General features: G+C 42.8%; 1 protein-coding gene across 1 annotated transcript in view; it reads right to left on the minus strand.

Annotated features, from left to right (window-relative positions):
- The window catches only part of LOC125890162 (protein unc-13 homolog B-like), a 309728-nt gene that overhangs the window by 208368 nt on the left and 84351 nt on the right, over nucleotides 1–17009 (minus strand). Inside the window, exons 6-9 of the mRNA XM_049578657.1 lie at nucleotides 14944–15017; nucleotides 14051–14108; nucleotides 13060–13095; nucleotides 12157–12370 (exon numbers count right to left, since the gene is read on the minus strand). Of these exons, the coding sequence (XP_049434614.1) occupies nucleotides 12157–12370; nucleotides 13060–13095; nucleotides 14051–14108; nucleotides 14944–15017 (382 nt within the window). The remainder of the gene's footprint in view (nucleotides 1–12156; nucleotides 12371–13059; nucleotides 13096–14050; nucleotides 14109–14943; nucleotides 15018–17009) is intronic.

Here is a 17009-nt window from a genome sequence, read left to right on the forward strand (position 1 = left end):
CATCCTTTGACAACAGTTCTACTGAGCTGTCTCCACTTAGAATTCCTTTGGGTGTCATGGTTTCTGGTGGTGAAGATTCAGGATGGGCCAATTCTTTTCTTGGCATCTCTCTTGCTGGACTTGAATTTAATGTTGCCTGTGGTTGCTGACAGTCCTGAGAAACAGACCTGAAACCATGCATTGTTGACTCATTAAAGGGAGCTGATGTCACTGAGGATGTTTGGGGGCCCAAATCTTTTTCAACCAACTCTGTCTGCATGGCTGTAGATTGATTGTTGGATGATTCAGATAGTGAGGAAGCAGGTAATTTAACAGCAGAGCCATCTTGGTCACTAACAAGTACTGGTGTGCTCGCCAGAGAACTTGACACAACAGGCAATTGTGGTCTTAAGTTATCTGTCTCTGGTATTTTAACAGCAGGGGTTTCTGGGGAAATTGTCTTTTTAACATCACAGTGCATGGGAGATGTGCTCAATGCAGAAGTTGTTTCCTTATCAGAAGTAACTGCAACATGGCTAACAGCAGGGGTCTGTGTTGGAGTAACTTGCATTCTGTGGTCTGAAGGCATAGACACAGTCTGAGCGATGTGGGATGTAACAGCAACTGGTTTTGTACTGACAGAAGATTGTGAACCAAAACCACTATATAATGAAATCAATCCCTTAACAGAGGTGGGTCCTGCTGGTGTTTGAGATACATCTCGTCCTTGGATTTCAGCTCCAAAGCGCTGGTTCAGATCACTACTCCTCACTTGTTTTACAGGCATTGGACCATGTTTTGAAGTGGGTTGTGATGTAATTGGACCAACCTCTGATCCATGTTGAATTGGAGCCACAGTACTTGTGGGCACAGTTGGTATTTCATATTGCTTAACAGTGACAGGGCATTGGCTTGGATCAGGTTGTTTTGAAAGTTGAAGAGGTTCTTTTGCATAACGATCTGTAGTTGCATTGCCGTGCACTGGCTGCACGTCAAAAGACTGTTGAGAAGGATCGGTTCTGTTTCTATCATGTGCCTGCTGAATAACTGAAGCAGGCAAAGACTGTGGGGTAGGAACAGTTTGGAATCCCACATATGGTTGCTGGGTAGAAAAAGGAGGCAATGCCTGTTCATTACTTGTAATTGCTCCACTATATGATGGGCTTTCATCCATGCTCCCACAGCTCTCCACAGTTGGCTGCTTGATAAGAATTTTGGGCCCATAGGTCCTGCCATGCTGGACAGCTGTATCTTGCCTTTGCAACTTTGGTTGAGGTCTACCACTGGATGAAGTCCAACCAATTTCCACACCAGGTTGCTGGTATTGCTGCTGTGGGACTGAATGCTGTGTTTGAGGCTGAGGTATGTTTGGGGGCAACTGATGAGGCTTCTTGGATTCAACCTGTTGATATGCACTGTTTAGTGAGATTGTAGCAGATGCACTGTCCTGTTTAGCCTGTGAAGCCAAATTCAGAGGAGGCTGTATCTTCCATTGAATAGGCACCGGAGAAGGAACTGCAGTATTCACTGGGGCAGAGTACAATCCTATTCTTGACTGCCTCCTGTAATGTGTTCCAGGTTGGGTTGTGACCTGTTTATCAGTGGAATAATCCATATGTTGTGGCGACATCTGAGTTTGGGAAATGGTTGCATCTTCTCTGACCTCCCTAACAGTGGTTTGAGGCATATATTCCTGCTGATCATAAAGACTACTTTGAGACAGAGAAGATGCACAAGGAAAGGAAAGATCTCTTGCATCTTGAAGATCAGTAACTGTAGTTTTGTTTTGAGGATCCATAGTTAGATCAATAATACCCAGTATTGTTTTCTTTTCCAATTGCCTCCCTGTCTGCCTTCTTTCAAGTTTTTCTTTCTTTGCTTTGATATTAGTGAAATTCATGGGTTGTCCATCCTCTGGTTGAGTGTAATTACTTGAAATATTAGTTGTAGCTAGGCTATCTTTTGCAGAGAAGTCTACTGGTTTATTTTGTTGGTGTGTGTCCTTGAGGGTGGTCCTTGAACCAGGAAAGACCTCATTGTTGTGGTAGGTAGATATCTGCCTATGCAGTGTCTCAGTTGTTGTGACTCCACTCAAGGTATGTATTCCTTGTTGGTGTGAAGACTGCTCCACTATGAGTGGCACACCAACAGAACCATCCCTCCTTACAGTTGCCATGTTTCTGACTAATGACACAGCTCCAGTTGACATGGTATCATGAGCTGTTTCAAAATGTTTCTGCTGTGGTTGTGGAGACATGTCTACGAAGCTTTTGATGGAGTTGGCAGGAGCTGAAGCTCTTTGATCTATTTCTTGAGATCCGCTGTGCACAAATCCTTGTTGCATCTCTCTTTGTGATCCTACTTGTGTTTGTTGTCTTTTAGGTTGCTCCTGGGAGGGCTGTGTATCCACAATTAGCGGAACACCAACAGAATCTCTTTGAGAGTATGCAAAGCTTGATGGCCTTGTTCTTATAAGTGATACTGGATCAGAATAATTCAGCACAGTGTCTGATATATATGGCTTTGTTGACATATCTAATGTGCCTTTAACAGAGTTTGCTGGAGCAGTAGAAAGAGGATATGGTTGGATAATGGACTCTGACACACCATTGGTGTCACTTACACTCGAGCACTGCACTTTCATACCACTGGGAAGTGGTTGATGCAGAACAGGGACGACGTTTCTGTCCAGGGTTTGCTGCTTTTGCACAGTGATCAAGGTTTGAGGTTGCCTCAGGCATGCTGATTCCAGTGGTGTTGGTTCAACTACCAGGGGAACACCAACAGAATCTTTTCTTGCAATTGCTCTTGCACTTGGCTTATTAACAAGCGAAACTGCTTCAGTTTGAGTAGACTCATATTCTGGCACTGTCTTGCTTAGTGTTGCTTGGGATGGCTTGGGTGACATATCCAGAGCTGCAGCTGTGACAGGTTTTGTTGATGTGGATATCTGATGTGTTTTAACAGTGGCTGCTGACTGTAAAGTTGAATGATCTGACTGTTCAAAGACACCAGGTTTGCTCTGCAGGTATTGTTGATAAAGAACAGAATCTGAGTGGCATTGAGTCTTCTTCTCAAACTCCAGCGGTGCATTTGCAGGGGAGCTGGTCTGTATAACACCAAGAGGTTCCTGAGAGGGGATATCTACAACTAGTGGTACACCAACAGAATCTTTTCGTGCAAGTTCACGGGCACTTGGCTTGCCTCTCATCAGTGGCAAGGCTTCAGTATCAGTGTTAGTTGTTCTTACTTCTGTAACCACCTCCTTCGGTTTAGCAGAAGTTTTATAAGTCATGTCAAGTGTGGCCTTAACTGTGTTGGCTGGTGCTGTGGCTTGATGGGGTGGTTTAGACATTTCAAGGGATTCAGACGACTGACTTACAATAGACTGCTGTCTTGGTAACAATGCCCTCCTACTACCAGGTGGAATCTCTGTTTTACGAACAGAGCACTTTGCCTGATTATCTGTAATAGTGTGAGACTGATATTCCTCAGCTGGTACTGAATGAATATCCTCTGTTGTTTGTCCCTGAGGCTCAATTGATACCACTCTATATGACAAGTCAATGGATTCATGAGGACTGAAACTTATTTCTGCCTCCTCAGAAGTTGATGATTTTCTCTTTGTCAATGGCAGTGCCTCAGTGACAGGGTCCTTTGGTGGCACAACAGTTTGCAGAGTCTTTTGGGTTGTTGTCTTGGCAGACAGATCAACTGTAGCTTTAATTGAGTTGGCTGGTGCAGTGGTTTCCTGATATTGCTGAGCCTTTCCACTGGGCAGATAGGAATGAGGTATAGAAACTGTTCTCCTACTGTCAACAGGGACCTGCTGACCTAAACCAGCTGTAACTACTGGTGGGGTTTGCTGCATCTTAAGATGAACATTGACTGAAGAATTAAGTTGCTGTCCATGAGGGTCCACTTGTTTTTTCACAACAGGGCGTATCGATGGTGTGGTACATACAGGTTGGAGTGATCCAGTTTTTGTAGGTTCTTTGTGACCTCCATCATGGTTCACTGCTTTACTGGAAATCTGAGTAACTGAAGAGCTTCTTGTTGCTGATAACATTACATTACTATCAGAACTCTTTGGTAATTCGTTGGACGATGTAGGAGACGGTTTGGCTGAAATGTTTATTGCACCTTTGCCAGAGGCTGTTACATCAGTTTGGTTAGTCTGGACTTTTGAGGTACTGTGGGAGGCCAGTGGTCTTTGGATATGCATTGTAGAAGAGATATGGCCAACTCTAACCTCTGGATGGGACAATTTTCCCGCTGGTTTGTATTGTTGATTAACTGGCCTGTAGTCTGTCTGAGAAACTGTTCTCAATATTGAAATTGTTGGAGCTTGGTGTAATGTGGGATATACTATGTCATGCTTTTTATCTTCTTCTTCCTCAGCCTGTTTAGTAAGATTTACAGCAACCGTGGTCTTGTCAGTCAAGTCCGCATTTGCCTCAGTATCTGTCTGCTTTTTCTCTTTGTATCTTTTCAGATTGTACTTTGTAAAGTCAACAACTTCATCTTTTTGTTTGGATTCTACATTAGCATCTGTTACATCTTTTTCTTTACTATTTTTGTTTTTATTAATTGTGGCAGAAAAATCTAGGACTTTAATGCCCATTTGAGGGTCATTAGGAATGCCAAAATTAGGATTTCTTTTGTAAAGGTGGGCATCATTATATGTAACTGAGGTGTCATTCAGTATATGTAACTGAGGTGTAATTTCCCTAGATGAATGTTGTGACTCCTTTGGAGGCACGGAGGGTGTTTGGTCCACCGCTGAAGTACTGCTGACTTTGCTAATGTCACTCATCCCTGTGACTGTAGTCTTATTTGCTTGTGATAATACTCTAGGTTTGTCTGCCTGAGATGGCTGCCTTGCAAGCTGGGGTCTCTGTGGGGAAACAGAAGGCGCGGCTACAGTTGAAGCAGATGTAGTGGGTAAACTCCTAACAGAAGTTGTCTGTGCTGAAAGAGCCGAAGTAGCTTTATTAGGAGTTGGTGGTGTAGGCAGTTTCCTTGCCGATGATACCAATCCTGGTATTTTTGAAGCTGGTGGGGTCTCAGGAAGATTTCTGGAAATTTTTGAGGTCTCTGAAACCTTGCTAGACACTGATGGTGACGTAGCAGGTGTTGAGGATGACTGCCTATCAGCTCTACTTGCATCAGTGATAGGAGTTGTTCCAGTGATTCCTCTAACAGTTGAAAACACGGAGCTTGATTTTTGTTTTGGTTGGTCTGCAGATGTATCACCTACATGTGCAATCCTAATTTCAGGAATTGGGTAATGCCTGTTTGGAGAGATCTGTGTTGAACAATGCCTCGGAGAAGGTGCAGGTGAGGGTGTAAACACATCCTTTATCCCCTGATTCTTCCAGTATGGCCCTCCATGTCCCCCTTTCAGTGACTTTAAAGTAAGATCAGCTGCCTCCATTGGCTCCTCTTTATAGCTGTAACTATTTGGAACTGAGTCCATCTTAATCTTTTTAAGCTTGTACACAGAGAAGTCTACAGGCTGATCTACTTGAGAAGATATGGATTCCTGAAACATTTGAGAGAAGCTTTCCAAATTCATGTTCATTATTTTTTCACCTTTTCTAAGGGCAGCAGTTAGGTCCATGGGTGCATCTGAAAGCGCTAACCTGTTATGTTGCTGGCCTGGAATCCAGAAACTTTTATCTTCAGTACAAAGGGGAATTTTAAAACCACAAAGGGTCACTTTATCCTTTTCTTGTTTCAGAAAATTAGCGATATTTTCAGTGATATTCCCCAGAGCTTGTACATCCTCTGGTGCAGCACAGGCATAAAGATGTCGACCAGCTCTGTCAGTTAATAGGGAATAAATGTATTCCTCATCCGTATAAACATAATATCCACAGTCCCCAGCCTCAGCTGGCCACCACAACCCTTGCTCCAATAGTGAAAGCCATTGTTGATACCACTCAGAATCCTCAAAAAACATTTCATCCTCCGCATCACCTGTAGCACCTGCAGACCTACTTAAATCCATAGCGCCACGTGTTAAATCCATTGGACCCTTTTTTGTGGCAAGTCGTTTTAAAAACTCAGTTGCTGATTTCAAATCAAAGTCTTCATCTTTTACATCACTACAAACGCCACTTTTTTCCACTGCTTTGCTGAATTCCTGTACACTGCATTCTGCAAGTGAATGACATCTACTAAACCGTGTCTTTGGTTTTTCCATGGACAGATTTAGAGCACTACTTTCAACAATCCAGGGTTTTCTGTTCCTATCAAGATCATTCAAATGGTCACAGCTGCTCCAGGGTTTCTTGTCTCTGCAACTCATGTCAAACAAAACAAGATCTTCATCTGGCTCAAGAAAGCGATTTCTGCTCTCAAAAAGCTGGGCAGCAGCATCCCTCCAAGGATGTGAGGGTACATTGAAGTTACTGATGTCCATTTCTATGGGATTTAACCACATGTGATTCTCCAGTTGAGGTGTTATAACAGTTGACTGTATATTCCCTTGGCATGCTTGGGAGCGTTCCTGAACTTGAGTGGCAAGGGCCTCAGCAAGGGCATAATCATTGAGTTGCTGCCACAGAAGAGCTTCTATGAGACACTGATGCTCATAGAGCTCTGGTGGAATAACACCATGCTCGGTAAAGTTGTATAAAAGATCCTTGTAACCATACTCACTTGCTGTCCCATACAAGAGACGCTGAATTTCCTCAAGATAAGATTGGGTTGGGGAAATTGTCGGATCTTGCCAAACCTGAGATTGCATGGGTTCTCTACGTTTATCAACACCTGGAGTAGCTGTCACAACAATACTTGGTGTTGATGTACTTGAAGGGCTATCCTCCTTACTCTTTGGTAGTATACGATCAAGGAGGCCTTTTTCAGTTTCCTTGCCAGGAGCAGCAGTGCTACTATCACTGGGGCCTGTTTTGAAAATGCTGGATAACAAACCAGGTGATGTACTGCTTGTGCTGGTTTTTGGTTCCTCCTTCCCAAGCTGAGGGGTTGATGGCTGCTGTGTCTTTGATGATGGCTCCTCTGTGGCACTAAAAAGACCTGAGAGGAAACCTTTTTGAACTGGACCTTTTGAATCCCTGTCTGTGACCCCATCTTGGGAGGAATGCATCTCTACTGGTTTGGTTCTCTGAATCTGTGGTCGCCCCTGTCCTGTACGTGGCTGATGTTGTTGCTGTGTTGTTTGAAGGTTTACCTGATCAGAGGGTGACGATGAATTTTCCACAGTACCTGAAATTTTGTTCATCAGGCCAGAGAATAATCCCCCTGATTCAGACTGGGCTGGATTTTGTGCGGATTTAACAGTTGGTTGCCCTGCCTGAGCAGGCTGAGTTGACTGTTGTTCCTGAGATACATTTTCACCAGATGCAAGCTTCAAAATACCTGAAAGCAAGCCTCCACTTTGACCGGGCTGTTGAGTTGTTGCATGTTGAGGACTTGCTGTTTTGGCAGGCTGTTGCTGCTGTTGAGGTTGTGCCTGACCAAACAGACCAGACAAGAATCCTCCTTGCTGACTGGATTGAGATGACTGTTGACCTGCAGGTTGACCAGGTCCAGCAACGTTTGGTTTATTTCCCTGTTGAGACCCAGTCTGTGGGATGGGTTGTTGTGGTACGTTATCTGTAGGAGCTAATTTATTAAAAAGACCAGACAATAGCCCACCCTGCTGTGGCTCTGGTGCAGAGGCAGCAGGTTGTGGAGGTATCTGGTTTTGTCTCCGCAAAGGCTGTCGGTTACCTTGTTGGGGTTGCTGCTGGTTTGGATGACTAACCGGTGGCTGCTGCTGTGCTGGAGGGGTAGGACCTGCTGAAAATAGTCCAGAAAAGAAGCCTCCTTGTTGATTAGGAGGTTGCTGGGTCGTCCTAGGCCCTGCTCTTTGTGCCTGTTGCCCTGGTTGACTCCCTGCTGTAGACTGTGGGTTGCCTGTATCTGCAATTTTGTTAAATAATCCAGTGAGCATCCCTCCTGGACTACTGGGGGGCTGTTGTGGAGGGACTTTGTTTTGCTGTTGTAGGTTTTGTCTGTTGCCCGCTTGCTGATTAGGTTGGTGCCCAGGTGGGCCACTCTGCTGTTGGTTTTGCGAAGGCTGGCCTGAGTTTGCAGGAGCAGAATCTTGGCCCCCAATTCCAAAAAGACCAGAGAGGAATCCTCCTTGTTGGGGAGGTCCTTGCTGCACTGGTTTTTTGTTAGTCTCTTGAGCACCAGGCTCTGGCTGAAGCTGTGATGGAGTAGGATTAGATTCCACAATCTTGTTAAAAAGTCCTGATAACATGTTACCTGATTGCTGTGTCTGTTGTGTAGATTGTGTAGATTGTGTAGCCTGAGGTCCTTTTTGTGGCTGGGAAGCAGGTTCTGTGAGTTTCAACAAACCCCCAAGCAATCCACTAGGTTGAGGCATTGTTGTTGTTGCTTTTGGATGCAATTTTTCTGTTGTTTTGTCAGGCTCTTGCTGTTGGTTTGGTTGTTGATCCGAGACAACAGGCTGTCTTAGTTGCTGGTCAGGCTGACCGTTGTCAGAGGGAGGTGCTTCAGTTGAATCTAATTTATTCAATCTTGATGAATTCTCTGCGGACTGAGTAGAAGGAGTGGACCCTTGACTCAATATTTGTTCAGGTCCTTCTGCTTTCACTGTACGGTCAGTTGCATCTGGTTGTGACTCTTGACTGGACTGAGTTGGTTGAGATCCCGTCACTGTGTCTGTAGCTTTTTTCAGGAGCCCAGATAGGAGTCCTCCAGTAGGTGGCGCTGCAACAGCAGGTTGTCCTTGCCTTTGAGTTGGAATTTGACCAGATTGGCCTCCTGGCAATGTTGACACTGCTTGATTTGTAGGAGCAGAAACATTATCAGAGGCAAATTTCAAAAAGCCAGACAATAGTCCTCCTGACTGTTGTGTAGCAGAATTCTGTTGTGTTTGAGGAGAAGATGATGAAAATAGGCCTGAAAATAGCCCACCTTGTTGAGGCTGACTATCGCCTCCCTGGGCTTTCTTGTCAGATGACACATCTTCTGATGATCCTAGTTTCAGCAATCCAGAAATAATTCCTTGAGTCTGTGAGGCTTGTGGTTGAGATGTGGCTTGTTCCACAGGCTTGGACAGACCTTGATCTTTAGATGTTACACCTGTGTCAGGCTGGACATTTTCCTTGCACTGGGGATCTTTTTCAGACAATGATTGCTCTTGAGATAATTGTTCTGTTGTGCAGACAGTGCTCTCTGTGCTTTCAGGGACCATTTGTTCTGGATGTGGCTCAGTTTGACCACTAGGTTTGGTTAGAGTCACAGTGGGAGTCATCTGTGGTTTTGTAGGCTCCTTAGCAGGTTCACTTGGTGCTACCTTAAACAGGTTTGAAAACCAGCCAGTTTCAGTGTTTCCTTTTGGTACACTTTCAAGCAGTGCAACACGACTTGGAGAGGGAGCTCTTGCGGGGCTGGGAGATGGACTTTTAGGTTGGGAATTGGCATCTTCACCAGATGCAAACTTCAGAATTCCTGAGAGCACGCCTCCTTCTGTTTTTGGTGGGGTTGGTGTGGAAACATTTTCAGTGGAAAAGAATGGAATTTTTAGTTTGCTGCCCAAAAATGATTCCTCTGCAGGCTTGGTGTCAGTCTGTGAGGAGTTTTCAGGAGGAGCTGCTGACATTAGGGTAGAGAGAGATTTCTTAAAAGGACTGAAGAATCCAGTTTCCTCTGAACTGCTTTCAGGTTTTGGTTCAGATACTGCAGATGCTCCTCTTTGCTGAACATCTGGTAGCTCACCAGATGACTCTGTCTCTGGAAAAAGCTCCACTGATCCACTTCCTGTTTCTTGCAAAAGCTCAATTGATCCACTTCCTGTATCTGGCAAAAGCTCAACTGATCCACTTCCTGAACCTGGTCTTGTCTCACCTGATGACTGTCTCTCTGTTTCCGAGCCCTCTCTATGAGGACTTGGGGATCTGTTTACAGACCCTTGTTGGGATTCATTACTTGTAGCAGAAGGGCTTCTTTGCTCAGACGGCTGAGGTGATGGCTCTCTCGATGGTGGTGCACTTGAAAAAAGTCTCAGAGGACTGAACCTTCCTAACATTGATTCAAACCCAGATGTGGATTGATTAGAAGTGGTTGCACTTTCTTGTGCATCTGTTCCAGCAGGTGTTGGCTCCTGACTAGTGTCAGCTTGCCGACTGGGTTCAGAAGACTGAAATGGCAAAAGAGACTGCAGGGAAAACTTTTTTTCTGTTGAGGGCTCCTGAGAGGCAGGAGGAACTATGGCCACTGGTGGTGAAGTACCACCACTTTTAGGAATAAATGAAAGCAGCTTTGCAATGCCAGATTCAGGCTGGGGTGATGGTTGAGAGGTAGGTGGATCAGCTGCAGTGGCACCAGAGGTCTCTGTGGGTTCAGTACTAGCTTTAGGGATCAAAGAGAGCAGTTTTGAAATACCAGAGTCAGCCTGTGGTGGCTGAGGGGATGGAGTTGTGCCAGAGGCTTCTACCTCAGTGGTAGACTTTGATCCTGTGATTGTACTGAATAATGAACTCATGGCATTCTTTACTCCAGCTATGCCCTGTTCAACAGCACTGTCCTCCTTAACTTCAGGAACTTCAGGTTTGGCCTCATTGCTATTATTGCCGTCAGGTTGCACAACTTCAGCATTGGTTGGCAGTGCTGGTAATTTTCTTCTAATTGGTTTAGGCATTGATTCATAGCTGTTGATTTCCTCCTCTTTTACTGCCAGGTATTCAGACACTGAGTGAACTAAGTTTTGAAGTTCATCCATGGCATCTACATATTCATCACTTGGCTCCTCTACGGGAGACAACATAGGATCTTGTCCATGACTTGTTTTCCCTCTGCTTGAATAGCCCTGCCCTCCAAAAGGTGACACATACTTGCTTGGGTAGTAGTAACTTTCATATTCATAGCTAGCATCCCCCTCAGTGAATGTCAGGTCCTCTAGTTCCTCCTCTGAACCAAAGGAATACTGCATCTCATCTGAACCAACTGAGCCATATTCACCCCTCCACCTGATCCTTGCAGCCTCTTCCCGAGCAGCCTCCTCCTCTCGAAAAGCTGCATAGCTTTCAAGTGTGTCCTCTAAGGCAGTTTTGGCCCACAGTCTGGTCTTGTAAAGAAGACCTTCTCTGTCTGACTGCTGTCGTAGCTCTTTGACAGAGGGAATTATATCAATCTCAGGAGGAGACGTTTCATCTTCAAAGCTGCCGGCTTCCTTATAAACTAACCGTACTTCACTACCAAATCCATGCCTCTGTCTTCGTGGCTTGTCCTCCGTTTCCTCAGGGGAGAGTGCATCACATTCTACTGTCTGATAGAACCTGCTACCTTTGGACTCGCAAGGGTTGTCACTGATCCGGTAGATGATGCTTTTATCTTCGTCTTCCCACAATTTCTGCTCAGCGTCCAGATAATCATCCAAGACGCCTGAGTCAGGCACTTTATATTTATTCTCCCAATCCTCCACACCCATACCTGAGTCAACAGGAATTATTCTTACTCTACCCTTGCTGTTTGATCGTCTGGGTTCAAGAAAAACAAAGTGCCATGCAGGAAGCAATGGAACATGATGCAAATCAAAAGAAGAAAGAAAGGAAGAGAAAATAAGCGTTAGAAACACAACAGACATGCAAAGAAAGTGTTCATGCAAGTAAAGAAACAGAACAGCAAATGAAAAAGCAAAGTACACAAATGGAAGCAAAAGTATGTTGTTTGATAATGTGCAAACACGCATAATTTCTATTTCTTTGGCAGAAATAAATGCTGTTGCCTATGCACATGAAAAATCTGGGCATATGCAGTTGTTATATGAAAGTAAGTTGCAGCTCTTTGCCCTTTGCACGTCCATATTTTGTAGGGCAAGCCATTCTCTGTTGCAGCTTTATCTCTGATTTTGTTAAAGACTGTTTTATTTTTCCATGGCAACACTTAAAATGTCATTGTTTACTTAATGAAAATATCTATATTTGACAATATGTAAACTGGCACAAGCAACAGATTAAGTGTTAATAACACAACTAAGGCTATGCCACTTCTGCTTGAAAATGGGGCCTCTTTGATGACAGTAGTCGTATTTGTTAGATAAAAGTATTTCAAAACCTGTATTAGTGCATTCTGCTGCTTTTCGTAACGTGATTCCTCAAAGCAAAGAGCGCACATGCATGAGGTCTGTGTATTTACCTGGCCCCCCTCATTTCTCTATAGTCTAGCTCATAGCTTTGTATAGAGTCAGACTCCCTGGACAGGGTTTGATGTTGGACCCTGCGTCCTATGGGGTACTGGTGCACTGATGAATTCGTCTGCGAGGTGTTGTGGAACCGTGGAGGCCTGTTGCCAGTTTCACTGCGGTAGTCACTGTCGCGGTCATCCACTGCACTGTCATGGTCATCAAAAGCTGGGAAAAGACAACAAAAACAGTTTAGTATAACAAGGTCATTTCCAAAATGAATTAAAAAAAAATCTTCAAGTGATCCAGTAGATTTTCATATAATACTTTGCTTTGGTTCATTTATTTGTTTAATGTGACAGTAAAACCCTCAACATAAGTTTCAGACAGTCTGCAAACTCCTCACAATTACTAATGACATGCCAGTGTAAGAACTCAGAAGAGCAAAACCGTAAAGAGTAACTCCGAAAATACTGGGCAAGACACAAAATGGATGATTCATGCAAAAGTCACATCTGCACCACTGTCATACATTTATTGTAGAGGCAGGCTGCAGGACACTGCCAGGATGTAAAGAAGAGGAGCCAAACAATGAATAAAAAGCTCCCTCTTGTGGTAGCAGGCATGTAATACAAAAAGCTTGAACACCAAGCTGAAAATGGCATCAACAAGAAGACAATGGAATAATAGAAACTCCAAATGCCGCATAAAATATGTCAACAAAATTGACCACCACACATGTTACCTTGTATTTTGATTGGGAGAAAACATGAATGAGTGAAATTTCAAATACAATGACCAAAACAAAGGATACAAACCAAACATGCAGTGGTTCTTATTAAAAAGGAAAGGCCTATACCATGCAGGGCTGGAGTGAATGACAAGTCACAAGGAAAAAAAGCAACCACTATACGTACTCTGCTGGTCACTCCATCCGAAATAACTCCAACTGCCTGGAGGCATGGAGGTAAGTGTTCAAAGAAGTCAGGAAGAAAAGCGAACTTATTACTAAAGAATAGAGCCAGTAACTGTAAGTGGTGATGGCCAAATGAGTATGTAACATGTAATGGGACTGAACATCACAAATCTGTGAAGCTTGATGGACATGATGGATGGTTAAGTGAAGGAATGTGATGAAGTCACGCAAAATTATATGATGAGTTAATTTCACATAATGCAGTGTGAGTGATCACTATTATAATAATAATTGAAAATTAAAAATAAACTTTATTTATAAAGTACCTTTTATATGGCTGCAACTATTTTCACTGTCAAATAATCTGTTGATTATGTTCTCAATGAATCAATTTCATCAGTTATTTGGTCTATAATATGTCAGAAAATGGAGGAAAATGTCCATAAGACCAAGATGATGTCCTCAAACACCTTGTTCTGTCCACAACCCAAAGAAATTCAGTTTGCAGATACAGAGGAGTAAAGAAACCAGAAAATGTTCTCAGTTAAGAAGCTAAAATTTTGCCTTTTTTTCTTAAAAAATAAACCGATAAATGATCAGCCAATCAGTTGGCAATTAAAAATTGACAATTAATTGTTTAGTTGTTGCACTAAAAACCTAAAAAAAAAAAAGTATTTTCTCAAAGGTAACATCAGTGTTTAACAGCCAGGAAACACAGCTCTGTAGAGTGCAAAGAGCAGTCTCATGTATATTTTTTATAATAAGTGCCACTGAAGTAGTGAGAGTCAAAATGCATCTGTGCGTGATCAGCGGCTGATGTGATTTTATTTTTTTTCTGGTCATGAAACACATGAACAAATGAGGAGAAAAAATATGTTTTGTCCACATCACATCAGTGTGGACGGACACATCTGTGAACAAAGGAGCCACAAAACACACACACAAACGTACATGTGAAAGTGCTGTGGCATGAATGTTACACTTATACTTACAACACTGAGAGGGCATAGATGCCATTCGTCTTCTCTGGACTTCTTCCTGCAGTGGATACTGCCACAAGAGAAAAATGGAACAAAGAAGGAGAGCAGAAAGACACAGTGTGAAGGGGTCATTGAGAGGCCAGTCAGTCCTGTAGACATGAATTATCTATGATGCAATAACTATCATTTTCCTTTAGATGGCAGCAAAGTGCCAACACTAACTGCAGCATCACTGAGCAGTGTGCACATTGTGACATAATATTTGGTAAAAATAATAATTAAATAAGGAGAATTCTTTCAGAAGCAGACAGAATAGCAGTCTCATAAACAGTAGTTGTACAAGACAAAACATTTCTTGCTCCCATGAGACCTGCAAACATTTCTTGTGTAAATCAGTTCTACACTACAGAAAAATAATTTTTCGACTGCATGATCTTCTGCTGCACCTCAGCTCCAGAGGGCGAAACAGATTGAAAATCTTTTTTTACCATAAGTGGCAGAAAGTGATCTAGTATAGTAACCTGTCAGTGCAAATTAACATCTACTTCTGTTTCTACTGTCACATGGCTTTCTGCAGTACGGATGGATGCGAGAAACAGTGAATAATGACAGAGGAAAGATCCTTTTTAACAGTTTTTACACACAAAACTAAATGCTACTGTCCTATACTGCTTGTAAAATTTAGTTTCAAGTGACACCAAGGGTTCATATTACCATTTTAAGACTTATTCCACAACTACCTTCTTTCAAGGTAGAGGAAGAGGAAGACTGTCATTGCTGGAATTCCCCATAGCTTTCCCGACATTAGATCCCCTCTAAGACCTAAATGAACTGCGATTCAACACCTCTAATATCTTACCAATTCATAACTTATTAACAGGAAATAGACTTTTAAGTAAACTAACCTCATCATGTATCCGCATGGTGTTAATCCGCTCCAGTTTACTGGTCCAGTACTGAGCCTCGTCTTCTGGAATATCTGGGCAGATAGATTAAAAGGGAGAAAAATTAAAAGATGGACAAGAAAATATTTGGAGGAGACTGCAAGAGACGGGGAAGTTAGGGGAAGTACAGACAAATGGGATGGAGGGGTAGTTCAAGGGATGGATGGTAGGATTGAGGAAGGGGTGATGAAGAAAGAAAAGTAAATAATGGAGGAAGACAGAGAGTGCAAAGCCCAGAACGAGAGGCAAAGTGCAAAAAGAAAGGAAAGACCACAGGCACTGTAGCTCCACCCTTTCCTCGATCGGCTCTCCTCCATGCGCCCTATCCCACCCTGTCTGATCCCATCCATGTTGCCTGATGTGCTCCCATCTTATATTCATGCGTGTTTAATAGCTGATGAGGAGGTTTCCTTTTGGGGGCCCAGAAATAGAATTCACAAACACCTCAGGGGGCCTCACAGGTCCTCCCCAAAGCCACAGGATAAAAGAAGGTGGGGCAGAAAAAGAGAAAAAGGACAAGACTAGGGAAAATGTAAAAGCCTGATTATGGACTTTGCCATGTTAAAAAATTAGTCATGAATGTGTCTGAGGTACAGCGCATACACATTTGACATATCTTGTATATGTGCTTTTTATTTGGAATACTTACTAGTTATATATTAATAAACTTAAAACTCAATGTACAAAACACTCTTCTGATGCATAAAGCTGACTTCAGACTGTGTTGTGTTGGTATAACTACCCAAAAACTGAGCATAGGGTTAGCTCAGGCAGGCCACGGTGTCAAGCTCAGCTCACATCCCAGTTACATTCAGATTCAGAATACTTTATTCATCCCTGGGAGGAAATTGTTTTTGTTCCAATGCTCCGTGCAAAGTAGAAATAGAAATACAGCATGAATGGAAACAAGAGATAAAGATGAAGATATAAATAAAATACTAAAATAGACAATGAAATAAATAAAATAAAATATTAAAGTAAACATTAAAATAAAATAAAATAAAATAAAATATTAAAGTAGACATAAAAATAAAATAAAATAAAATATTAAAGTAGACAATAAAATAAAATAAATAATAAAATATTAAAGTAGACAATCTGAAATATATACAATATACAATGAAATGGTTGTAGCATTATAATCAGCAGATCTCAAACAGCCTGATCAGCTGATTGATAGAGGGGAGTCAGCTGATGGATCACATGATTCCTTTCAACGCAACCAATTGGCAAATCTCATTCAGGGCGCCCTATTTAAATTGCTTTGTTTCCTCTGCAAGCCGCTTTGCAACCTGCCTTCACCCCAGCTCCTCCTTTTTTTGTCTGACTTATCAATGTCATTTCTGACTGTCACTGATGCTGCTCTGTTCTGTTCCCGGGGGTCTTTGCTGCTGTCCTTGCCTTAGGCTTCCATGTAGGTGCATGGGAAGGCAGGGAGGTTTGCTCTCTTGGCCTCAGGCTTTACTCGTATGCGTGTGGAAGGGCACAGAGGTGTGCTCTCTCTGCCTTAAGCTTTCCGCATTGGTGCGGGGAGGGTGGAGAGGGTTGCTCCCAGCTTTCCATGTAGGCTCATGGAAGGGCAGAGAGGTCCCAGAACGTAGCCATACTGCCACATACCAAATACCAATTAGAAATGAAGTTAAATAATAAAGTGGTCCTGACTGAAATGCATTAAATGTATAATGTTATTATGCTCAAGCACAGGAGAACATGTAATACCCTATAAGAATATAGATGATGTGATGTAATAACTAAGCAAAGACAGGGATTCTAAAATGTTATTGTTGGCCATAAAGCTTAAAGAACTGACTTATATTCTTCACACAAACTGAGACACTGCCAGAAACCACTGATGTATACATAACAGACTTCAAATACAGCCAAAGATAGACATCTGGACGGCTGTGTGATTCCTTGGTATATGACAGAATAGTATGTGGCATAACCAAAGACCAAGTGAGAAGCAGACTGTTTAGAAAAGCAAATCTGACATCTGAAAAAGTGATCGATATCTGCCGTCCAAGTGA

This window comes from Epinephelus fuscoguttatus, linkage group LG6 (assembly GCF_011397635.1).
Source record: "Epinephelus fuscoguttatus linkage group LG6, E.fuscoguttatus.final_Chr_v1".
In the NCBI taxonomy this organism is placed as follows: domain Eukaryota; kingdom Metazoa; phylum Chordata; class Actinopteri; order Perciformes; family Serranidae; genus Epinephelus; species Epinephelus fuscoguttatus.